A 23,964-nucleotide genomic window follows, 5' to 3' on the forward strand; every position below is an offset into this window, starting at 1 on the left:
GATAGAATTTTTTTTTCCCACAAGCTTTTATTACTTTCTTTTTTTTATTTCCAAAACCTTTTCAAGTATTTGGCATAGATTTTTAATAAAACTTCAAGGAGTGTTTCTTCAAAAACAGTGTCCCAACAATTCCTTTAAGGCCAACTACAAAGAAACATAATCTTATTTCCCCAGCATGAAGCCCTAAAGCCTGATTGGAGGACCCCATCTACCCTCCCGCTGGGAGAGTCCCAATCACTCCAAGGTGAAGGAGCAAAAAAAAAAAAAAAAAAGTACAAAATTAAACCTCTCAGCAGTGCCCCATGAGCTCCATGTATCAAACATGGCGGCTTTGCCCTCTCTGGGGACTTTTTGAGCTGCGCAGTAGTGGCTGACAAATAGGTTCAGCGTATTAACCCTTGTGTTGACACTGGGTGAGAACACAACGTAGGGGGGGGGGGACTTATGGCTCAGGTCTTAGGGGTGCAGTAAACATACGTGTACACTCAGGCATTACACAATCACACCTTTTTTTTTCCCGGTGGTGTCATGGCAGCCATCGAAGGAAGACTGCAGTAACGATGCAGTGTTGCCGCAACATCTGTACTGAGCCTTCATTAAGGTGCAACGGTTGAGGAAGAGCCACACACACATGTGCATTCAGCACATAGCGTCAAGGGAAAGCGTAACTGGGAAATAAAAACAAGTTTGCCCCAAAAGCTCAGCAAGTCTGATTGTTCTACCACAACATGTCTATTGAAATGCAGCTTTGGTGTTTTGCTCAAGGGCACCGCGAGAATCCATGGAAAGTAATCAGCTATTGCACCAGCACTTCAATGGATCTCCAAAGCTCTAACCGTCCAGTTCCAGAGCCGACTCCACTCATTAACTGTGATGCGGGGACAACTGGACCATGCCAGGTATTTATTTCAGGAAGTCTTGAACCTGCAACTTTGTGCCACACTAGCATCATTTCAGCAACAAATCCAATTTTTGTATTTTGGTCTGCACCGGGTCTTGAATTAACAACCTCAAGCCAAGTCCTTGGAGGTTGAACCACCACTGCAGAACATTCAGTTGCTCATGGGCACCTCAGAACTGCTCTGGAAGTGAGCAGAACTCTCTTGCTACCAGTGCCAGATTCCTTCTGGTCTCTGAGCCAGGTCCTTAAGGAAGAGTGACTATGACAGGTGAATGTGTTTGTGTGTGTGTGTGTGTGTGTGTGTGTGTGTGTGTGTGTGTGTGTGTGTGTGTGTGTGTGTGTTTACAAGTTGCACATTAACTGCAGGCTTTTATACCCCAATTTGGTCATTAACATTCTACAGTGTGTGAAACTTGAATGAAATTGGGCGAAATGAAAACAGAGCCCTTTACTACATTTACTCTCTTGTAAAGTAAACGGCGTTGTGGGGAAACAATCCCAGTCTCTGTTGGAATCCCAAATTGTGACTGAGGCCAAAAACTAAATTAAAACGACCGGCGACATGGGCAGCTTCCCTCTTGCTTAACAATGTGTCGCAGGATAAGACTTATTAGATTAGATGAATACTCAAAGGGGCACACGGTCCACACTGAGGAGCTACAGGCCCTCGAATAGAACGATAAGTAGAAAGCAAGTTATGTTACACGATGACTAATGCCCGCCATTAAAAGGAGAGCCTTCTCTCGTATTGGATTTCATTACATCAGGCCGTGTGTATATTTAAACAATGCAGTGCCGGCACTTATTAAATATCACTTGGCTATTTCTCACCACTTTGGCTCCACAATAAATAAGGATATCTTCTCTTAAAATGGCTCGAAATATAGGGACTACAAATTTACAAAGCGCAATTATGTTGTACAAATAAGGGCACGGAACAACAGGCAAACTGGAATGGTCATCAAGAATAAGGTTATGATATAATTAGAGAATTAAGTCACTGGCATACATACTATGGGATGCTTAAAAATGCTTCAAGAAAAAAAAAAGATGAACATTATGATACTTTAAGTTGCTTTCTTGCAGTAGGATTAGTATTTTGAATTATACTTACAATGCTGTAAAATAACCGATCATTCGGTTTATTCAGCGAATAAATAGCTGAATTTAAGAATTAAAGAATTTAAATTAAATTTTAAAAAATGAAATACATTTATGTCAGAATAATGTTACTACCAAAAAATTAAATATGGAAAATCATCTTTATAATTGCAAAAAAAAATGGCAATTTATTGGATAAATAATTGTAAGCAAAAGTCTGTTCATCCATTCAATAATTGTTAAAACACTTCAAAGTTGCATAGATTTCTTGTAATATTTTGTCTTTATCATATTTGATTATCATTTTAGTAGTATTGTCAATACTTTTTTTTTAAAATTCCTTTACTCTACTTTGCAATTTTAGAAATGAGAAGACAAGACGTAAGCATGACGCATGTCAAATGACTCGCTGAATCAAAGAGGTGATGCTGGGGCATCCCTGACTGTGTGGCCAAAATAAGGAGTGTGTTGGAGCTAATGGGATGACCTGAATGTTGATGATGATCCTCTGCAGTCACACCATCTCTTTGGGCCTGCATAGCTGGGCTTCTTGCAGGAAAAACACCCTCCGGGGTTCTTAAAATACACGGTGAGAGGTCCAAGTCGGGGCCTAGCCAAGCGTGAGGTAAGTGTATGAGGAGGAGGGGGGGGGGGGGGTCTCACTGCAAGCCTTGACAAGCCACGCAGTCCTGATGACACTGACAACAGGAAGGGAAGCAGGAATGTTCACCTTCTGGAAGCTTTTCCAGCACGTTATGCCTGCAAAGAAAAAAAAAAAGCGTGGTTTTTCCTGCCTCCTAAATGGGAACAAAGCGCACATGTGCTTTGTGGGCCAGCTGCCTTTATTTAGCCATACCTCAAGCCTCAGATCACTTCCAAATGAGTAGAGAGCTTGGTTTGGGATGTGTGGTGGAGGTCACTGAGGTTATTTATCTGTCATTAGTCAGAGACCACGCCTGACGCATGCAGGCCGGCCGCCACACTTATTGTGACGCACAAACAATGCACTCAAGATGTGACATCATTCTGAAGAGAGATTCACTCACACAAACTCAAAAACTGCCATAATGACATAGCACAGTGGTTTTTATTTTCACTTCTCAAAAAGATTGCAATTTTTTCCAATTGTGTTTCACAAGTTAGGTCACGTAAATAGTAAGGAAAAAGAAAGACATGTATAACAAAAGCCTGGCAATCGAGCAAGGGTGTGTAGACTTTTTATATTCACTGAATGTGTGTCTATGTAATGTGTCCCAGCCAAACGCTTCTGCTTGTTAAAAAAAAAAAAAAAAAAATGATGATGGCAGAGCAAAAGAATTGTATCACCACTGCTCCATCTGCTGGGTCTAGTGACTCAATGCCTGACAAACCTGCAGATCGTGTTTAAATAATCAACAAAATGAAACAGGTTCTTCCTCTGCCAACATCTCACCTTATTATAAGTGTCCATGTACGATGGCTTTCGGTAGACATGATGATGAGAATGAACATCCAACCATACTGTAGCCCTATGGGCCTATTGATGATTGATTTAGCTCAACAAATACAGAAGTTAAACTTGAAGTCTAATAAAAAGGATCGTTTGACCTGAGGTGATATTACATTGCATCACCCATACAGATCTGTGGAGAACTTTGAAGTCTTTGAGGAGAGAGGGGGGGCTTCATCATCTGAGCCTGGGGAAGAGTCTGATGAAGAGAATCATGCTGATAAAGGTGAAGGAGACCAGGCTGAGCATGAGCCACAGGAGCCAGTTGACCGACTTCTTGGCGTGCTGCTCCAGACGCTCTGACTCTGTTTTCAGCTTCTCAAAGTTTAGGTCGGCTTGATGCATCGACTGGCCCAAAGTCTGCAAGACGGAAGGGAAGGAAGACGCCACGCCGTTCAGTGAGTTTCGCCTCCATCCGAGTCACCCGCACTGAGTCACTGTTTGCCAAGAGCAACCCAGTAGCTGGATCATTGTATTTCTGAACTATTGATTGGAAATAATGTTTTTATTTAATAAACGAATAGAAATTTCAATAGAATGTTTTTATATTTGAGTAATCAAGTAATCAAAAAATAAACTGAACCCGCTTTAGATTACAGAGGTCAGATTGTTGTTCTCAGTGTAAGAAAATGGTTACTTGTGTTGTACTGCCCCCTAGTGTCAGAAGCAGATACTGAATTATTGACTACTTTGCTTAATGTACCTGATTGTCCTGCTTGATGATGCTCTGTGCAGCCAGAGTGTTGTTTTTCAAATTCCTGGCCAGGTTAAGCATGTCCTCGGCGATCCTCTCCTGCAGGTTGTGCTGGTGCTGCAAGATGGCGTCCAGCTCGGCAGCCGACTGCTGTTCGTCCAGAGGCGCACCTCTTGAGTCGCAAGTAAACATTGAGTTTCTCTTTTTTTATTCTAATGGGGCTTATCTAAAACTGTAGAAGCCTAATGAAATAATTTACCTTCTGTTTCTCAAATTTGTTTCTGTGGAAACAAAACAAGGGTGTGTGAGGGGGGTGTATTAGAATCAAAATACGGTTTAAAGTCATTCAGTCATATAAAAGTGATGCTGAATTTCAATTGAAAGTGAAACTTACCTTTGTTTGAAAGGCCCTGTAATGACAAAGGGGTCATAATAGTGGCCGTGTTAGAAGATCAATCCCCTTTTCCAATTTTAATTTCAAGAGAAAAACAAAACGGTGGACAGACAGTAACATTACCCACTACAGAGTCATTCTTACCGTGCCAAGCAGCTCATCCCTCATTTCCCCCGTACATCGGGCCTTGGTCTGCATGTGAACGGTTTTAGTCGCAGCCATCCTCTCATTGGCTATTGTGGGTGTTCGTCCCGGAGCGAGGAATTGATTAGCTAGAGCCTTTTCCGTTGGGGATGACTGTGAAGAAGAACAAAAGAGCCATGAGTTCTGAAGATAGATGGATTAAAAAAAAAAAAGACAGTTTTGAGAGGTAAAAGGGTGATAAATTTGTGGAATGATGTCACTGACCAGCTTCTCTGCTTCTAGAAGGCCTTTGAGAAAATCCACCTTTCTTGTGTATTCTGTGAGCACCTCTGGAGTGGGTTTGCTGAGTAAACAATATTGATAAAAAGAACAATATTTGTTAAATACTAAGGGTGGGCATTTAATGGGAAAGACTACTGTAAATATTTGAGGAAAACTGAGTATTTAAATGTGTAAATTAACATGATTTATAATGAATAAATCAGAATGCAGTGCGATGATGTTACCTCATGCTTTTTCTCAGAGCCACCAACATCTCTTCCAAGGCACCAACATACTGAGAACAAACATCAATAATAGACTTTTATAGTTTGAAATGACAATTTAATCGAATTGAACATTCTCTGAGAATATCCAACAGAAAAGCAGTCCGAGTTCTCAGACAATTTTTGCATTTGACCTGATTCGTGAGGTGTAACTAATAACATGTCTTATTAGTGTATGAAATTGTGACAGAAATGTGCTTTATTCTAATGTGATGAACAGGAATGACAGCTGGAAAAGGATGCCTTGAATACAGAATTATTTCAGAGGGGTTACAAGTAAAAGTAAGGGAATAAATTAATAACCATAGTCAATGCTCAAGTCCAATGGCAGTGATGACAGTGACGACGTGGCTAGCAGAGAGGCTAAATGCCGAAAAGCTAACAAGAGACATGCTAAATTTTGCAAACAACAGCGTTAAACAAAGCACAAAACATTTTCTTTGTCCACCTTTTGTTGTGTTAGTTTACCTTCTCCAACCTCCATTCGGTCTCGCCCCGTTTTTCCGAAGCCATTGACTCACAGCGAGACAATAATCGGACGAAGTTGATTTCTAATCTAGAAGACATGGTAGTAGTGTTGGCTCGTGAGTGAACGATTCGTTCAAAATAATGAATCTTTTCAGTGAACGAGAATGAACGAATCACTTCCTAAAGTGACTTGAATTGAGCTTTCTCGGCTACCGTACACTTCCGCTTCAGCGAGCAGCTAGGTCTTCAGGTTGTTACCATTTGGGCTTTCAAGAGAGTAATGTCAATCTTTTCCAAGTTCTCGATTTGCTGTATGAATGTAAATGCGTACATGTAAACAATGACATGAAAGGAGAATATTTGTTAGTTGTTAGGTTAGTGGAAACTCGCTAGCTCTCGTGAAACAAGAGGTAGAGCGTTAGCTAGCACAACAAGTAGCACTCGCTCGACTGTCAATCAATGGATACTCAACGAAAGCGTTTGACTTGAACGTTGTTTTTCCATGTCCAATTGAAGACTGGAGCCTCCACGTTGGCTGCTGGTCGTCTATCTTCAGATCTCGAAAGGTAGGTACCTCCCCATTTTCCATGTGGCATTATGCCTCTGGTGACTAGCAAGGTGGACCTTAATGTTTTCCCCTTCTTCTTAAATGTAGAAGGTCGTGTCATATATGGCTTCAAATATGCCAAAATGTTAAAAAGTCTATTTTCGATCATAGTTGGCACACATGAAAAGTAAAAGTGTACCACTTTGTTCTTCTAAAATTATGACTTGAACCTAATAAAAAAATATGAATCTAAAAAAGAAAAAATGTGTGTTAGTTAGTTGGTAGTGTTATGTGCTTGATGAGCTGATGTGCGATGTCATCTTGTCATGGCACACCAGGGAGAAGGTGAGCACATGCAAGCAGCTGACATCTCTCACATTCCTAAGTGCCAGGTACTGCACAATATCATCATCATCATCACACCCGTCTGGATGTGTTTTATCATGACATTGATGCAAACCAAGTTCGTCAGAAACATATTTAACTCACTTGGTTTGCGTCAGTGTCATGGAAAAACTTGTCCAAAAGTGTGTGGCGGTGGTACTGTGCAGTATCTGGCACTTAGGTTTTGTCCCAGTTAGAGAGGTTTGCACTGTTTGCATGTGCCACGAGAAGTAAGTGACATCATACCATACTGCTTTTCTATTCGATAAATTGTACAAGTGGAATGGCGAGTCTTTGTGATTTATGAGCAAATTTGCTCCTTTGAAGTCTTTCATGCTTGCTGGTCACTGCATTGGCTGCAAAGTACTGTTTGAAAACCTAAGTGTCCACTACTATGTTTTCAGCCTTGAGGTGAGTGTCACTGCAACAGACACAAGTCTTTGCTGCTTCTCTCTGTGTCCACATGAGTCAAAGTGATGCAATTGCAGTCAAAGTGGTGCAATTGCAGTCACTTTGAGTCATGTGGACAGAGAGAAGCAGTCAAAGACTTGGCTCTGTTCAGTGGCAGAAGGCAAACACTCAACTCATAGCTGAAAAGAGCTTTTCAAAACCTAAGTGCCACTTTGCCCGCCTCCAAACTCTGCCCAAATTCAGCCTGGCCAATCACGACGCGGCTCAAATTTGCATAACCACGCCCACTTTCCAACAGCCAATCAGAATGCAGTGAATTGCACATCTGACCAATCAGATTGCTTCATTTTGGGTAAACCACGCCCACTCAAATCCAACCAATCACAAATCACCTCATTTGCATATCCACGCCCACTTTTCAGCCAACCACAGCCTTTCATTCTCATTGCTCCACCCACTTTTAGACCTCTCAGCCAATCAGGAAGCAGTATACCAGTCATAATTCCGCCCATTTCTCAAAATTTCCCAGAAAAAAAATTCTGTAAAAAAAAAAAAAAAAATTTGGGGTGGGGGAAAAAAAAATTTATTCGAAAGAAATGAAATTTTAGTTTTGTGATATTTGATAATGAGTTGAAAGTTTGTGTTATTTGTAATAAAGCTTTATTTCTTTTGCAGAGTCAACATTCAACCACAAGAAAGTAACAAGTTGGATGACAGTCTGCTCGTTGCCAAGTGGCGAAGTGGTCGGCCAGTGGGACGAGTGGCGAAGTGGTCGGCCAGTGGGACGAGTGGCGAAGTGGTCGGCCAGTGGGACGAGTGGCGAAGTGGTTGGCCAGCGCAACAAGTATTACTCCATGCCTGGACCTGAGACTGGTAAGTAAAAAGCCAAGTCAAAGTTTGGTGCAGAAAATGTTTTGACATGATACATACCAGTTTCAAGTAGAGTATTGCATGCTGCATGACCCAGGAAGCTGATTTTGTTCCTTGCTGCATGACCCAAGAAGTGGTTTTGTTGCCTGCCTGTCAAAATAGGGGGAAAAAAATTATTGGAATACAGATTTTAATTGTGCAATAAGTAGTCAAGGTGCCTCACTTCTTAAGTTGCCCTAGAGCTGAGGCAGTAACAAGGAAACTGAAGTGCTGCTTTGCTCTGGTCCTCGGCTTCCGCTGCGAGCAGGTACTTGATGCTACTCCACATTGGACACAAAAAAAAAAGGGGATGCAAATTTTGAAACTTGTTTGCTAAAATGTCATTTACTTTGCTTCTCTTACCAGCAGAAGGCTCAGGTGAACGAGCTCAGGAGGCTGAAGATAAATTGTGGCAGGCTTTTCACTTTGTGGACCCGGATTTGCCACCTCTGCCTGGAAAGAAAAAGGAACATTGACACAACGACTCTACTTAAATTCACTGCTTTTACTTTTAACTGTAGACTGGAAGCAGCCGGTCACTGGTGCACAGGCAGGCAGAGTTCCTGAAACGTTGTCAAAACTCTCCAGGGTGGACACCTGCACACAACACAAACGAGAGACCATCAAGCTGCATTTATTTGAGCGTCAACTCTGGAAATGGAGGCAGCCTTGAGGAACCTCGGCATGGTTTTGGTGGGTTGGTTCCTTTGACCAGCAGGTGGCAGATTTTCCAACTGCATCCTGAATGGAACGTGACCTGCAGGAAGAGGGAGGCAAAAAAAACAAAAAAAAGAAGGTAAGTTCTTTTAAACAATGCCAAGTTTGTAGTAAGTTGTCATCTGTCAGCACGTCAGACAAGTTGATAATGGCACAGGTTCAAAACCTTGTAGAGCCATGCTGCAGAAACTGTCCTTTAGCACCACCTGGTGGACAAAAGGAGAAAGAACAAGCTGAAATGTTTAACACGTGTCAAACATTTGGACGTGTACGTGCGTGTTTCACCAGCGAGGAATGGAGGGCAGCGCTGGATGGACGTCTCTCTAACCACAGCTAACTGCTCTGAAAGACACGGTAACGTTACAACCATTCAGCTTTTACATTTTCAGCAAATTGGGTTGAGCAAGAGTAGACCTACCTGTGAGTGTCTCATGAAGCCATGCGAGGACTGCAAGTCGGCCATCTTGGACCCTGCAGACAAAAGAACAAATGTTTGCTTTAGTCAATTTAATTAGGCCTTGCTAATAAACATGTTTTTGCCACTTTGCAGTCAATCTGCTCCCTCTGTTCCAGATTCAGGCCTGTGGACATAAGACAATTAGCAGTCGATTGACTTTAAAACTCACAGAAAGTCAGTCTTGCAAGTTTGAAGATTTGCACCTGCAGACAGAAAGCAGAAAATTAACATTTATGCATCGAAATACCAGTTTCTGTCATTCTCTGGTGGATTTATGCAAACGCTGCTTTGTCTACTTACCTTCGGCCAAACGACGTTGTAGTCCAGACGTTGCTAAATATTTGTGCAAAAATCGTGTTAGTAGTCTTTTCACACGGTGCGTGCTTGAGTTTTGAAAATGGAGATGTACTTACCCACCGTTAAATACGCCAAATGAATGCATTTTGGTGGTCGTCGAACACGCTAACTTCTAACGCTAGCTTCTGCAAACTTTTTAGCTTGCACGCCCAAAGTGCAAGTTGACGCTGAAAAGAGAGCAAAAGCAGTTAGTTTGAAAAGGTGAACAAACGTTGAACACCCACCTTGTCACTTTTCAACGCGGTTGTGCTGCAGGTGGACCAGAGCAGCGTGGCACGCGCTCGCTGTCAGAGGAGAGTGAGAGAATGAGCGTCGCGTTCTTGACGCCTTTTATAGTCTTTTAGTGATGACGTCATCAAACGAGGGGAAAAAAAGAAAAATAAACTGCTAGGTGGAAATCTTGGAGGGACCTGGCCTCGAACCAGCACTGCAATCTTCGGAGTCAATGGTTTTATCCCCTCGACCACTGGCTGTTGGGATGACAACGGAGATTTGTCATTATTATCCCAAATCATGAAGCTATCTTCAGGAAAGGTTCAAAGTAACCTTCAATTACAAACATAGATTGTAGATCGATAAGATCTCGATTGGCCGAACGGTTATAGCTTCTCTCTTGAGTCTGGGAGAGGCGGGTTCGAATCTTATGTATGGCTTTGTTTCATTTGAAAAAGCTGCAAAGAGCGAGTCTCGAACCCGAGGCTGCTGGACACCAACCCAAGTTTTAAACCATTCAGCCATTTAGGCGTTGAAATTAAACGAGTTTTCTTTTGTATTCATAGAATATGTTTTGTGAAATAAAAATTAAAATTACTAAATCACACGCTGTTTACAGAACACTCAATGGTGTAGTAGGTAAAGTTTTTGCCTTATGTTCGGGAGAACCGAGTTCGAGTCTCATACTATTCAAACTTTATCTCAAAGTTTGCTTCGTGTGCGGCTCGAACCATGGTCTCCCGAACACCGGGTAAAGTTAAAATCCACTATGCCATTTTGGCAGCGAAACTCGAGCTTTTTTTTTGGAAAGTGTACATTAAAATATCAATTTGCGCTGATGAAAATGCCCATGTACCACTGTTTGACAGTACATTCAGTGATGTGGTGGATGAAGTTTTTGCCTTATGTTCGGGGGAACCGAGTAATGATGCAAACTATAGCTCACAGTCTGGCTTGTGCGGGGCTCGAACCAGGGTCTCCCGAACACCGGGCAAAGTTAAAAACCATTCTGCCATTTTGACAGCAAAACGCGGCCGTGTTATTGGTTACTGCACCTTAAAATGTCAACGTGCTCAAAAAAATGCTAGTCTACCATGTTCCTTTTATGCTGGGTTACATATGAGTGAATGGGGGCACTGCCGTCTTGTGGTAGCTTGGCGTCATTGCATGAACCACTTCATAAAGCATGGACCGCAGTCTTACACTATGCAAACTTTAGCTCAAAGTCTGCTTCATGTAGGGCTCGAAGCATGCTCTCCTGATCACCGGGTAAAGATAAAAAAACATTCAGCCATTTTTCCGGGGAGATTCGGTATATTTTTTATTACGTAGTGTAGAGTACATAGAGGACGGCTGGTCCCAAGGGAAAAATTGACATGTTCTTTTTACACTGGGTTACATACAAGTCAATGGGGGCACTGCCATCTTGCGGTAGCTTGACGTCATTGCATGAACCGCTTCATATAGCATGAACCGCAGTCTTACACTATGCCAACTGTATTCAAAGTCTGCTTCGTGTAGGGCTCGATCCATTCTCTCCCGATCGCCGTGTCAAGTTACAAACCATTTAGCCTTTTTGTCAGGGAAATTCAATTACTTTTATTTGGTAGTGTAGAGTACATAGAGGACGTCTGGTCGAAAGGGAAAAATTGACATGTTCATTTTAAACTGGGTTACATACAAGTGAACGGGGGCACTGCCGTCTGGCGGTAGCTTAGCGCATTACATGGACCGCTTCATAAAGCATGGACCGCAGTCTTACACTACGCAAACTTTAGCTCAAAGTCTGCTTCGTGTAGGGCTCGAACCATGCTCTCTCGATCACCGAGTAAAGTTATAAACCATTCTGCCATTTTGCCAGAGAAATTTGGCTATTTTTATTTGGTAGTCTATCGTACATAGAGGATGTCTGGTCGAAAGGGGAAAAATTGACATGTTCATTTTACGATGGGTTACATACAAGTGAATGGGGGCACTGCCATCTTGCGGTAGCTTGGCGTCATTACATGAAACGCTTCATAAAGCATGAACCGCAGTCTTACACTATGCAAACCTTATGACGTCACAAATCAAACAGCCAATCAGAAAGTGGGGGTGAGGGCGGGTGTGGCACTTTTCACTTTCCGTGAAGCTTTGACCATGATTTTTGATTATTTGATTTAAAAAAAAAGACAAAGATCAGTGTTTGTGCATGTGTGGGACGATTTGTTGAACGATTCGTTTGAACAAATCTTTTGAGTGAACGGATTCTAAAGATTCAGTTCACTAGAATGCACATCACATAGTAGAAGACAACTGGGCGTCGCGCAAAAATGACGTCACAGATATGCGACGTCGTCAATCTTAAACAAGTGTACTGTAAAATGTAAACACGATTCAACGATCATGCATGATCAAATATAGATATAATCATATGTAATACATACCATGAATATAAAATATATTTTATATATTTGATTGTTGTGTAAGACGTTTTGTAATGTTTACTTAGACAATTGACTTTGTTTAATCTGTATTTAGTATTGACATGCACCATACCATTAAAACATCTTCCCAGTTACTGTGAAAGTGAGATGTCTGCCACGGGTAAATAGTTTTTAATTACATTAATTTTTTTTATTAACATTTTTAAAATACTGTAACTAAAAGCCTTGTGCATAAATCTGGGCCTGCTAAATATTTTACCTTTGCATGGGTGGGTGCAATTTAAAAAAAAAAAAAAAGGGAACCCACGTAACCTAACAGACCGGCAAATTCAATGCTTCTACTTACCTCAGTTAAAAGTCAAAGTTGATGGTAGTTGACTAAATAACTTGTATGCAAACTTGATTGCTGGTCTGTGTGTCTGGTGACAGTCTCCACCTAATAATCCGGTTTGTTATACAAAGTGCAATGACAACTAACCCGATCAAAACATACAGCAGCACTGGCAGATGTTACAAGCATCATGTTCTGTATTTTCATGTTAATACTAATAACCATTACACTTGATGCCATTCAGTCCCAACCATACACACTCTGTTAACAAACATCATTCAACAGCAGTCAGAGAGGAACATTAGTATTAAAACAAAGTTGGCCAATGCAACATTACGGCAGAACATTTCTCCTTCTCAAGTGAACCAACGTTCATTGTAGAAAAGTGAAGTCAAAGATACCATAGCGTGGTTCTTTCCTCTTGGCGTGGTTTGTGTGTGTTTTTTTTTCTTTTACATTTTAAAGAAAAAAGTGGCATGTGCTGCTCGCGTCTCCTGTTGCTACATGAGGGCAACAACATCCAATAATAAGATGTTGGTTGTCCAGCAGTTCGAGTAGACGATGTGACAAACACCTGAACAATCGGTCACAACGGGAACACAATTCCACAATTTGTACAAAGCAAAATGGGCAACTTTGAACAAAACAGGCTAGGAAACTTTTTCCCTTTCGGGCCCATTCAGGGAACATGGAGAGGCAACCATTCACAATTATCTGGGACTCCTTATTGGGGCTTTCTTTCTTTTTTTTTTTTACGTCTTATATGGGCCATGCTATTTTATTTTGTTTTTAAATGTGCTATAAAGATGGCAAAAATGTTTAAGTATTAGGAGCATTTGTTAAATGTTTTCTGGCTTTTAATTATGTTTTTAGAATTGCACACTCAAGTTCTCTTGTGGAACATTGTTCCCCACCCCTGCATTGACAAAACAATAAAAACGGAAGTTTTGTATCATTAAGGCACAAACTAGTATATTTCAGTGAGCATGTTGGCTTCACTTTTTCATTCGGAGAAGTATGAAATGACAAAGTGCAACAGGGAGCTTAAATTAGCACAAATGATTAAGGGAGGGGGTGGGGGCAAAGACATTTGCTCGTCCACCATTAGGAAGCTACACAACTTCTGTCCTGGCTGAACTATAAGTACAAAAAAAAAAAAAAGTTACAAAAAGGTGCATGGCAACATGTCCAGTTGTGTTTACTGTCAATTAGTCTCCACAGGTTGTAATCTGTGTAACTCCCAAATCAACCAAGTTCTTCCTCCTGCCTCAGACATGACCATGTAAAGTATGTCTGGATCAGAAGAACGACTATGGTTCTCCAAGACTGGCGTCTTGTTGCTCCGGTGGCGAGGACACTACCGCCGTGGAGAGGGACGAGGCAGAGGAGGAAGCGGAAGGCGGGCAGGAGGAAAAATGGGTCAACAGGTCACACTCGGGCCTGTCGAAGTAGAGCGACTGAGTGCTGTCTTTACGGCGGCCTGGTTGCTCCCTTTTTCTCACCAAGTGATGAAAAGGACGCTTTTGGTGTGGGCAGGAAGCCCGTCTCGGACCCGAGCTCGCGGGCTGGGCCAGGACACCGGGAGGCAGTTTCACCGTGTCCGGGATGACGGGGTTGCGACGTTGCAGCTGGTGTCTGCAGGTAGCGTTGGATGATTCGGACATTGAGGAGGAGCTGGACACAGAAGAGGAGGAGCCGGAAGGGTTGATTTCTCGTAGACAAACACGTCCACCGGGGAATGACAGTCTCTGTGCCAGGTGGGATGACTTGGCTGGGTGCACTGGCCCGCAGCTCCTCTGCTGAGGGCCAACTCCTACCGGAAAAGAGGGAAGACTGAGAATAAAGAAGGATTCTTTCAAAATACTCGTTACAACGTGAGATATAATGACATCAAGGGTGCTCAGGATCATGCAGTCAATCATGGTTCATGCAAAGGCTCATTAAGGAAAATATTTGACATGCAAAGCGGTGTATTATTGGACAAAATCTATTATGAGACGCTTCATTAGGTACACCATAAATATGATATAAATAAAAATACGACACACTTATAATACCTGTAACATACAATACATATTTTCTCAAAATACGTAATTGAGCAAGTGATGTAGCCAAAGTAGTACTATGGCCAAGCGGAACAGGAAAAATATGATCACACAAAGTCATACAGGACAAACAGGAATAAAAAAAAAAAAAAAGGTTTTAAAAGTAGTCTATTTTCTTTTCACATTGAAAGTGGGAATATTAGTAAAATGATCTGTGGGGGAAAAAAAAAAGTCATCCCTCTCTGGCCCTATCTTGTAACTTGAATTTTTAGAAAGCACCACACCGAAGAAGAATAACCCATCAGAGAGAGGCAGACAGTCACCACACACAAGCAAAACTTTCCTCATCATATTGGAGGAGATGCAAAGATAGCGATAAAAAGAAGAAGCTTCAAAATTTGAGTTCTATTCGTTTCTCCATGGCATTATTTTCCTGGGAGAAATCTTTGCATGTTTGTTCTGTGCCATACATGCATACACACAAGTGCTGGTGGGCGAACCTGCTTTGCTATAGAGCAGACGGCACCGCTCCTATCACCATCACTGGTCCAGACCTGCACCACAAAAGACAGGAAGGGCCCACCCCAGCGGCCCCAAGGTCTGGTCAGAAACCCAGAGGCAAGAGAGAGAGAGAGAGAGAGCGAGAGAGACTTGACAGGACAGAAGAACTCGACGCTGACAAAGAGCTAACCTTCGAGCTCAGAGTTGTGTGCGGAAGAACGCTGCTGCTCTTCCAAGAGGCTTTCAGAACTCAGCGAGGCTTCCGAGTCCAAGTTCTCCTGATCGGAACCGGGCTGCTCCATCTCTGGTAACCGACAGGCCAGATCCTCTCTGGTAAAAAGAATTCACATGTTAACCAATCCAAGGACACGCAAAGACTGAAAAAAGAGCCATGGACCAATATCACGAAGAGGGAGCTTCTGGTGTTTTCAGTCACCATCCAGCTGTAGCAGAATCATATTTAGTAGTCACACATACCAGGACAATAGGGCTCTAAAATGTTCTTCCTCCATTTGATATCATTTCCCTCGGTGGGTGTACATGGATGTGGCATGTCAACTGCATTGTGTGTCATAAGTGATAAAAAAAGTTTTATTGTTGCTTTTATTGGGACTTGCAAACGGAATCAAGCTGTTAAGTGAAGGCCCACCATGTGCTTGTAAAACATTAGCAACAAAAATGTCCTGGTCATTGTCCACCCTGTCGGCAAGCTCACAAATTGTACTGTTTGCAAGTGAATTGTCTGCTTACTATTAATGTGGAAAGAAACGCGGGAGCTTGACCAAAACTGTCTGAAAAGGACCCTGGCAGTGATCTTAACAGAGATAAAAAAACAAGCAAAAATAAAACTTACTTCTCCTGTTTGATGGACTTGATTCGTTCCACCAAGTTCTTCTCAGCCTCCGAGTCCGAGTCCAAAGGCTCGTTCTCTGGGACAGCTTGGAGGTCTGTACTCGCCTTTTCGTGCACCTGTCAGAGCAACACGGCACAATTATTCAACAAATCTTCAAACCGACTAAGCACACAGTATGGCCTGCTAAGTAGAATTCGGCCAAATGAGCATTTATAGAGTCCTGTGATTTGGTTGTATTGATGTGGCCATCCCAAACACTGGTGAAAAAAAATATCAATATTAAATGAACTTTTTTTTTTGTTTTCTTGAACATGCATAAAGTCAACCAACCACATGGTACCATGACCCAAATGTGAAACAGATATACTGAAATAATGTTAGTAAAGAAACACACCGGTTGCACATCATTCCTACATAATAAGCTTACAACCAACCAATCAAAACCACCGGAACACATGCACCTTTTAAGAAAGATGAGAGAAGATGAACAATATGCAAGCAACCCCTTCCAGAGCTTTGAGGAGTGCTATAACATGCATGACAGTCCGTCCATCAACTTCGGCAAGGCACACCAACGTCACGACCACTACAATCGTTTCCCTCATAGAACAGCAACAGCAACGGCGCCTTAAGACAACTAACTACCAGAAACATGCAAACTACAACCAGTTAGTATGGAAGAGGAGGAGGAGGAGGATTCTGGAGTGGGGTGAGTTGAAAGCAGATGACTAAGAAAAAAGCGGGTGGAACGTCACCCGCGTCTATCATGCTGTGCTTTGGCATGGCAAACACAAGTAGCGTACCACACGGCTACGTCTGCTAGATCTACTTGACCGGGAGAACTGGATGATACGTACCACCACTCCTTTGTAAGGAGCTGAGAACCTGAGGGGTAAATGCCAGCACTAAGGAGAGACAGGGAACATGACCTTTATTAAGCATACACCCGTGGAACAGCGGCACCGGGTGTTCTTTGAGTCAAGAGGGTGACTAATTAGTCGGGGAGATGTTAACACTCTTTTTCAGAATACACGGAAAGTAAAAGGGCAATGAGATTAAGTTTCATCGCCTCACCGTGTTCTTTCTCTTGAGTTTGAGCTGGTTGACAGCCAGAGCCTCGGCGTATTCCAGCTGCTCGATCTCCTCCATCTTTTCATTGTAGCGTCTAATCTGCTCACTGATCAGCATCTCCACACACCTTTGAGGAAACAGTAAAGAGCATGTGGGAGAGCTCAAACCATGTTTTAAAAAAAATATATATTGAAATGGTCGATCTTCTGTGAAGTCTGGTCTTACGTGGTGGTCTTGGCAACGTCTTTCATGCTAAGAAGTGGGTCAGCGCCATCTGGGCAGCGGAGGATGCACGGTGCAAAAACAATGGCCAGGGAGTTTGGAGACATGCGGTTGTGAGCCTCCTCTTTGCAAACCCTGCAAAGACATGTGGAAAAAGATCAATATGTAGATGACCTCAAAAGTGGTTTAAAAAAAAAAAAGGATGGGAACAGAAGTGAATTTGGACCTGACGAGGTGGAAGACAAGCCTCTCCAGTGTGTTGAAGTTTGCTGTTGGAAGCTCCTCCAGCACTTTGTAGATGGCGTAGATCTGCTCCTGCTTATCTGGCAGCTCTGAATTACAAATAAGGAAGATACCAGTGATATACATTTGGCCACATTACATCCTACTTTTTTCAAACATTTTGTTGTGGGCATCAGAGAACTGACATGGTAGAAAAATAATACTGGTCATCCCTCTTCTCACCTACTGCATGCAGGAACTCATTATAATGTATGAAGGTCATCAGTGGGTCGGGCAGTTCCCTCAGCCACTGTTTCACCAGGCCTGTCACTGTGTGAATGGGGTAGTCTTCAAGGCACACGAGGTGGGGATCTTAAAAAAGAAAAAGAAAAAAAACGAATTGAAGCTAACACCACTTTTCTCATTGCATATTTGCACAGCGTGAAAGTCGAGAAGGACACTTTACCGTTCTCCAGTCGCTGGTGCAGCTCTTTCATGCGGTTGGCTGAGCCAGATTTGCGGTAGATGCCTTCCGTATAGAGGCCCTGCATCTCCACGTGCTCCAGCATCATCTCCAGGACCATGGGAACTGGATTCTTCTCACTCACTAGGTGACCCACCCGCACACCAAAGTGCTGACCGCCAGACTCCTCGTCACTCTGTTGGAGTCACCCCGACATTTGATTAAAGCCCAGCCCTCACTTCACCACGAGCTCCTCCCTATCTTGAAACAAACCTTTTTGGCACAGAAGGTGGAGCAGTCGGTGACTATTTTACACAGGCACTTTTTGTGGCACACCATCTTACAATCTATAAAAGAGAATTCATGTTAGTTTTGTTACCCTGCAAGATTTCCCGCAATTAATTGTAATTGAATACGCACAGCTACACATGTAGGCTTTCTCCATCCCCCAGATATAAGAAGTACACTGGTCACATGACTGCATGATGTTGACCTGATAGTTGACGAACACGTGATCCAAGGGGCTCTCCATCTTTTGACACAAATAGAAACTCAATCACAAATCATGTCACACAACTAAACGGATGCACAACTTTGTAGACTTACGCTTTTATCTTTTTTCCGTCGCTTCTTCCGAGCTTTAGCGGGCTGAAATAAAATCCCAATGAGTCAACAAGACAAGACGGGTGAGGGCAAAGTTTGCGTTTTATCACCTTGGCGGGCTCAGCTTCCTCTTTCTTCATCTCCCCTCTGATGAAGCCATCCAGCACCGACTGAAAGAGGTTGACCACTAGCTGGACTTCCCCTTTTTGCTTGTCACCGGCCAAGTGGATGACTTTGTTCTGGTAGCCTGTCATCAGACCTTTGTAGCCAATTGTTGGTTTCTAGTTGGGATTAACAAGGAGAGCCGTTGAGAAAAACAAAAGGCGGTGAGGGGGGAAAAATAATAACGACTTACGGGGAGAGAATACATGGCTTTAATAGTCTCTCTGAACTGCATTGTAGCTGTTACAAAGATGGCCTCTGTGGCCGACAACGATTTCCCCCTGGAGCGGAAATCGTTGACCTAAAAAGGAGGCACAAACAAAACAGAACATATTTTAGTAATAATACGCAGTAAATTCTAAATGAAGCAAGCGACCCCACCTCATTTATTATTATTATTTTTTGTACCTGGTTCCCTAGAAACTCATCAAGGTGCCGCAGCTCATTGGCATTGGTGATCTCTCGATCCAGCGAGGCGTTCCACTGCTCAGAAACGCGCGTGGCACGGCTAATCTTGATGGTGGGGTTACGGCCCAAACTTTTATTGGCACGATCTCCTTGGGACTGGGAGACAGGTCTCAGCGAGTAACCATATGTTGGGGCTAAACGAATGAAAAGAATGTTGACATATTTGTTGTTATAAAAAGCCATCAATTGTGTGTTGAAAAGCTCTCTTCTAAATTCTCAAGCTCAATCCAGACTCTTGGAGAAAACCTCATCTGTTTTCACTAGGCCCGCTGCTAAAATGGTCAATGTTTTCTCAGAAAGCAAGCAGGAGGATTAGTTAAGACCCCACGAAGAATAATGATAATACATCTGTGTTTTCTTTCTCACTTCATGAAGTGTGACTGAAGTGAATGGCAGCGGTCCGGCAGAAAGAAGACTCAAAAGTCAGTGGAAATATTTTTGAAGCCCCTGAAACATGTCTGCATGACGTTATTTTTATTTATTTTATCAGCACAAGGCTGCTTTATGATTATGACCACAGAACCGCAAATTGAATTTATTGCGGCAGAAAAAAAATGTCCTTGCTGCCGAGTTCAATATGCCACTTGTTTGCAAACTTAAAGACCTTGTAGAGATAATTGCTGAAAATGTGGAAAATGTGCAAACTATGTAGTTGCACAAGATACAGTTAAGCTATTTTACTAATTGTTGGGAGCTTGGCTATAACAGCGCTGTGAATGTGCTGTAATATCTATCATCTTCATTTGCCACATTTATAGCAAACAACCTTGTAAAGTCTCACATCTGATTAAAAAAAAAAGAAAGAAAGAAGACAGATAAAAATGATGGACACTTGCAAATAAATCATTTACCTTCTCCTCCTATCGGCTTTTCGTTGAGAACCTGTGCAAATGTCAAGTCTCCATTGTCGGGGGTGTGAGGCTCCTTGTGTGGTCGCTTTTTCAAGATCTTGCTGAAGAAACCACCGGGCCTAAAAGATTGACATCAGAGATTCTTTGTTAGAAATGCGTTTGTGTGCTTAGCGAGGATTTCCAGTTACCTGTCTGGCGTGGACGGGGTGGAGAGAGTTGATTCCTCTTGGGTTCTCCTCCTGATGGAGCTTCCTTTCGAGCTCTCTGGAGACAAAATAATCTGTGGAACAGGAAAAAGAAGATTTCAAAAGCTATAGAGATGAACATACTTGTAGAATTATTTGTAAATACCTCTCTGGTTAAAAGAGCACCGGCGCCCTCGGAAGACGGAGACAAACTATCAATTGAGGAGGAGGCTGTTTGACTTCTGCAATTGAAAAAAAAAAAAAGCTTAATATTCTATGGAGACATTTTATATAGCACATGTCGCAACGTCAGCAAACGTACAGCGGCTGTTTGGACCTTCTCTCTTCTCTGTTGTGAGACGGAGGCGAATGTTCCCCATCAGCGCTCTTTCCCTTCCACTTCTCTGACTTGGCTTTAATGGGTCCGTGGCTGCGCTGCAGGCTCAAAGCTGCGCCGTCCGCCACGGTTTTCTCATGCAGAGAGTCGGCTGGTTGAAGTGCCAAAGTAGTTGGTCGAACAACAACGGACTTTGAAGACATTTTGGTGTCCTTCTTCCCTGCTTTTTCTTCCTTCATCTTCCACGGCACGAAGGTATACTGATCGAGCTCCTTGCTGTCGGACCTTTCTCTCTGCCTTGACGCGTCGGGCGTTTTGCTCTTTGGAGGTGATGTTTGTTCCACACTGGTCGCTGAGGTTGAAGCGGCTCGTAAAGTCTCTCTCTGGTTGTGCTCCAACCCTCTCCTTCTCCTCTGCTCTCTCTTCTCCTGATTTTTCAATACCTGGTTTTTAGCTACGGGATGGACAAGTTTCCCTTCCGCATTGGAAGTGGTATTGCTGGAGGTCTGTTCCGAATCAGAAGAAATGGAGACCCCAGTAGATGACAAAACATGTTTTGTATCCTCCTCCTTTTCATCTGGCTGGGGACCAGCCTCAGCCAAAGTATCGTTGGTCTCCAAACCAGACCTGAGAGGTAGGTGGTCACAATTGCTTGGTTGTGTCTCGGGTAGCCAGTCATCGTCCTCCTCACCCTGTTCCTCTTCTGTGTGGGAGCTTGATGCCACCTCCTCTCCATCGTCCTCTCCTCTCTCCTCATCCAGCATCTCCTCTGTGACAAGTTCTATATCTGGATCCTCTCTGGTTTGAGGCTCCTTTGCTGGTTTCCCCCCTCCCTGTTCTATTTCTTTGACCTCGGTTGTTTCCAACGCCACCTTAGCTTCCAGTGCTTTTTTTACGATTGCCTCCTCCTCCTCTTTTCTCCTCCTCGTTTCCTCCTCTTCAGCCTTTCTTCTTTCCTCCTCTTTCTCCATTCTTAACCTCATTTCCTCTTCTTCCTGTCGCCTCCTTTCCTCCTCTTCCTCCCGGCGCCTCCTTTCCTCTTCTGCCTTTTTTAATTCTTCTTCTTTCCTGCGTCGATCCTCACGCATAGAGTGGCATCTGGAATCATGAAGTTACAATGTAGGATTCATTTTTCTCCAGCAGAAAGTGAAATGAGCATCCCTTACCTCCTTCGTGCCGAGTGCCCCCTGACAAGGGCTTGTATCTTGGTGGCACCTTGTCTTTGGCGATGATATGTTGATCTTTGTCGGTGCCCCCTCCAGACGGCCTGGATTAGAACGGCAGCCCGCCGTCTTTGTTCCTCTTTGCAGTACCGACGCCATGAACGCTGGCAGAAAGAACAAATCAGGGTTAAAATACTTGAGATTTTTCATGAAGGTTATTTTTTTAATTTAAATTTACCTGGATAACGGTGGCCGACTGTTTCATGTCCAGAAACTCCTTCCTCTGCAGGCGAGCTCTGAACCAGCGCTGTAAGAAGATGATCTTACGCATCACATCCTTGTGCAAAGTGTCCTGCAGCTGTTGACGCTCTAGTTCTTTCAAAAACACCTGAAACGATAGCAATAAAATAAAATAATCGTATATTTTAAACAAACACGCAGGCAAATATGAACTCAACACGTACCTTTGTTTTGCCTATCTGGTACGTGGTGTGATCCAAGCCCATCTTCTTGTCAAGCAAAGCAGAAATGTCTTCCTTACCAGCAGTGGAGTTCTTTGGAAGCAAAACCCTGAACTGCTCTAAGAATTCCTACAGATGTCAAGACAGACATTTATGAAGGTACTATTTTACAAATATTGTCAAGACAAGCCCGACAAAAAGGAAACTTGACGTTACCTGGAATGTGTATTTAGCTCCATAGCCAGACCTCCTGATTCGAACTGTTTCCAGCATTCCGGTGTAACGTAGCTGCTGGAGCACCAAGGCCTCATCCAGATACATCTCCTTCTGCTCATAAGCAAGCAGAGGAGGAAAGGCGGATTTTAACAATAGAATTTGAATATTGCCACGATTAATTTGTTGTACCTTTTCGGCATTGGAGCGGATACAGCGGATGAAGAAAGGCTCTGCTCTGTTCAGAGTCTCCAAGAGTTTGGTCAGAGATGTCTATTAAAAAAAATATAGATATTATTTAAATGTTTTAAATTAGGCTGCCTTAGATTGACTTTGTGTACACACCTGGAACTGAGCACTGATGCTGGGGGGCTTCTTCTTTTTGTGCAGATGGAGAAGCGACTTAGTGGTGCGGTCATGTAAGGTTAGGCTTACAATGAATTTCAGGGAGCGAGAATCCAACAGGTTCTGCACAGTGAGAGAAAACGTTTTCTCAAAAATGTTGATCAAAATTAAGAGAATTAAGTCAGGTTTTTTTTTTGGATACCTTGGGGATGATCTGTTTCTGTTTAGTTCCTTTGTTTTTCCTGCAGAAAAAGTCAACAGAAGATTTAAGGACGAGAGCAAGAGGTGCGGAGGGAGAGTGACTGGAGTCAGGTTAGTAGAAACTCCATGCGCTCTCAAGTCAGTGATGAAATGCAGGCTTGCACCTGATGGGATTAATAAGAGCTGGAATGGATGAATGCAAGAATGATAGCAAGGGAGAGAACGTCGTTAGTTCCCAGCGACAGATGGGATGTCAAATTTACCCTCGGCATACACAGACAGACATGCTGGCTTGCTACCGGTGCTACATATGCACAACGTTTTCATCTTCAGTGTCAGGTTTCTAAAACTGACTTGACATGCTGAAGGGCCACTGCTTCTCACATGCCTTTTGATGATTATCCATGCCATTTTTGCAACCTTCACACTATCTGAGATAAAAAAAGAGGATGCTTGTTGACGTTTTGATGTTTGTATTATGCAGTCACATCAATTTTCCTGAGCTGACTGCACTGAGTTTGGCCAGCTGCGACACCACCCAGTCTGTCTGCAGACTCACTGGAGGACGTGTCGAGGGAAGCGGAGACGACCCCAGGACTGCAGCAGCTTGCGGGGGTCCTCAGCATCCAGCTGCAAGTTCTTAATGGAGCTGATCATCTGCGCATGCATGTCTCTGATCACACGACACACACAAAGATACACAGTGTGGACGAGGGAAATGGGAAAGCCAGGTAAAAGAAAAAAAAATGGATGACAACCCCCAAAAAAAAAACAACAACCCAGATTGGACACCTCAGAGGAAAACACACCAACAGTTACCCAAGATAGGAACACGCAAGGCAGGATAGTTGGGGGTCTGACAAACTCTGGTCATCCGTGAAGAATAACTCACAGACAGCATACTCCCACTGTCCATGTTTATTTACAAGGAGAGCACAAAGCATACTGAACCACCCAACCATGTTGCCATATCCCCTTTTACGAACACAAACACACACACACACAAAGAACCAAGAGGGAATGGAGCTCGGTGGGGTTTTATTCACACCCATGTTGCTGTAAATGTGTTGGTAGTCAACATGCATATGGCCGCCTAACTGGTTCCATGCT

At 43.0% G+C, this 23,964-nt stretch overlaps 4 protein-coding genes across 24 annotated transcripts in view; 1 reads left to right on the plus strand and 3 right to left on the minus strand.

Annotated features, from left to right (window-relative positions):
• Positions 1-9,918, plus strand: part of LOC147047031 (uncharacterized) — a 129,271-nt gene extending 119,353 nt beyond the window's left edge. The window contains exons 1-4 of one of the 8 annotated variants that reach the window (XR_015067879.1): positions 5,372-6,302; positions 7,754-7,951; positions 8,180-8,255; positions 8,354-9,918. The gene's annotated coding sequence lies outside the window, so the exon portion shown is untranslated. Of the gene's footprint in view, positions 1-5,368; positions 6,303-7,753 lie in introns of those variants that run through there. The other 7 variants (XR_015067878.1, XR_015067875.1, XR_015067876.1 and 4 more) reach the window with 7 other exon arrangements.
• Positions 3,281-5,949, minus strand: use1 (unconventional SNARE in the ER 1 homolog (S. cerevisiae)). Its single transcript, XM_085927479.1, has 8 exons — positions 5,737-5,949; positions 5,230-5,279; positions 4,988-5,066; positions 4,724-4,876; positions 4,580-4,595; positions 4,445-4,466; positions 4,195-4,357; positions 3,281-3,851 (listed from the first exon to the last, which is right to left on the minus strand). Exons 1-8 carry the CDS (start codon positions 5,833-5,835, stop codon positions 3,669-3,671), a joined length of 765 nt encoding a protein of 254 aa, XP_085783605.1. The 5' UTR covers positions 5,836-5,949; the 3' UTR covers positions 3,281-3,668.
• Positions 7,723-9,867, minus strand: LOC147047037 (uncharacterized). Of its 9 annotated transcripts, none has more exons than XR_015067880.1 (13): positions 9,743-9,867; positions 9,579-9,685; positions 9,462-9,494; positions 9,331-9,364; positions 9,123-9,175; positions 8,990-9,046; positions 8,871-8,910; positions 8,666-8,744; positions 8,497-8,584; positions 8,351-8,436; positions 8,172-8,265; positions 8,009-8,098; positions 7,723-7,948 (listed from the first exon to the last, which is right to left on the minus strand). XR_015067880.1 is itself a non-coding variant. In XM_085927490.1 (12 exons), exons 2-11 carry the CDS (start codon positions 9,601-9,603, stop codon positions 8,185-8,187), a joined length of 576 nt encoding a protein of 191 aa, XP_085783616.1. In that variant the 5' UTR covers positions 9,604-9,685; positions 9,743-9,867; the 3' UTR covers positions 7,723-8,098; positions 8,172-8,184. The 9 variants fall into 9 exon arrangements, 1 of the variants encoding a protein (XP_085783616.1); XR_015067882.1 differs by having other exon boundaries at positions 8,172-8,268; XR_015067883.1 differs by having other exon boundaries at positions 8,990-9,041; positions 9,575-9,685; positions 9,743-9,768.
• A 2,749-nt stretch (positions 9,919-12,667) lies between the features above and the next one.
• myo9bl (myosin IXb-like) overlaps positions 12,668-23,964 on the minus strand; it is a 33,090-nt gene continuing 21,793 nt past the window's right edge. The window contains exons 18-45 of one of the 6 annotated variants that reach the window (XM_085927279.1): positions 23,414-23,527; positions 22,856-22,895; positions 22,654-22,776; positions 22,501-22,581; positions 22,312-22,422; positions 22,099-22,224; positions 21,873-22,022; positions 21,638-21,798; positions 20,457-21,569; positions 20,301-20,376; positions 20,138-20,229; positions 19,950-20,068; positions 19,039-19,232; positions 18,824-18,931; positions 18,579-18,749; positions 18,472-18,513; positions 18,286-18,397; positions 18,139-18,212; positions 17,869-18,061; positions 17,646-17,774; positions 17,407-17,512; positions 17,184-17,315; positions 16,962-17,085; positions 16,745-16,792; positions 15,888-16,003; positions 15,225-15,364; positions 13,991-14,301; positions 13,756-13,928 (exon numbers count right to left, since the gene is read on the minus strand). In XM_085927279.1, coding sequence (XP_085783405.1) covers positions 13,917-13,928; positions 13,991-14,301; positions 15,225-15,364; positions 15,888-16,003; positions 16,745-16,792; positions 16,962-17,085; positions 17,184-17,315; positions 17,407-17,512; positions 17,646-17,774; positions 17,869-18,061; positions 18,139-18,212; positions 18,286-18,397; positions 18,472-18,513; positions 18,579-18,749; positions 18,824-18,931; positions 19,039-19,232; positions 19,950-20,068; positions 20,138-20,229; positions 20,301-20,376; positions 20,457-21,569; positions 21,638-21,798; positions 21,873-22,022; positions 22,099-22,224; positions 22,312-22,422; positions 22,501-22,581; positions 22,654-22,776; positions 22,856-22,895; positions 23,414-23,527 — 4,318 coding nt within the window. In that variant the 3' untranslated portion in view covers positions 13,756-13,916. Of the gene's footprint in view, positions 14,302-15,033; positions 15,088-15,224; positions 15,365-15,887; positions 16,004-16,744; positions 16,793-16,961; positions 17,086-17,183; positions 17,316-17,406; positions 17,513-17,645; positions 17,775-17,868; positions 18,062-18,138; positions 18,213-18,285; positions 18,398-18,471; positions 18,514-18,578; positions 18,750-18,823; positions 18,932-19,038; positions 19,233-19,949; positions 20,069-20,137; positions 20,230-20,300; positions 20,377-20,456; positions 21,570-21,637; positions 21,799-21,872; positions 22,023-22,098; positions 22,225-22,311; positions 22,423-22,500; positions 22,582-22,653; positions 22,777-22,855; positions 22,896-23,413; positions 23,528-23,964 lie in introns of all 6 variants that reach the window. The other 5 variants (XM_085927280.1, XM_085927276.1, XM_085927275.1 and 2 more) reach the window with 5 other exon arrangements.

Source organism: Syngnathus leptorhynchus, chromosome 13 (genome assembly GCF_054491065.1).
Source record: "Syngnathus leptorhynchus isolate UIUO chromosome 13, UIUO_Slep, whole genome shotgun sequence".
NCBI classification, from domain to species: Eukaryota; Metazoa; Chordata; class Actinopteri; order Syngnathiformes; family Syngnathidae; genus Syngnathus; species Syngnathus leptorhynchus.

Bases quoted from the DNA above. Each gene is read 5' to 3' on its own strand.
- LOC147047037 (XM_085927490.1), bottom strand. From the start codon at position 9,603: ATGCATTCATTTGGCGTATTTAACG. The intron at 9,176-9,330 runs GTGAGTTTTAAA...TTTTGTCTGCAG, and splicing joins ACTTGCAAGACTGACTTTCT to GGTCCAAGATGGCCGACTTG. The intron at 8,585-8,665 runs GTTCCTCAAGGC...TGTTGTGTGCAG, and splicing joins CCCACCAAAACCATGCCGAG to GTGTCCACCCTGGAGAGTTT.
- use1 (XM_085927479.1), bottom strand. From the start codon at position 5,835: ATGTCTTCTAGATTAGAAATCAACTTCGTCCGATTATTGTCTCGCTGT. The intron at 4,877-4,987 runs GTCAGTGACATC...TCTTCTTCACAG, and splicing joins TTCTAGAAGCAGAGAAGCTG to TCATCCCCAACGGAAAAGGC. The intron at 4,358-4,444 runs GTAAATTATTTC...TTGCGACTCAAG, and splicing joins ACAAATTTGAGAAACAGAAG to AGGTGCGCCTCTGGACGAAC.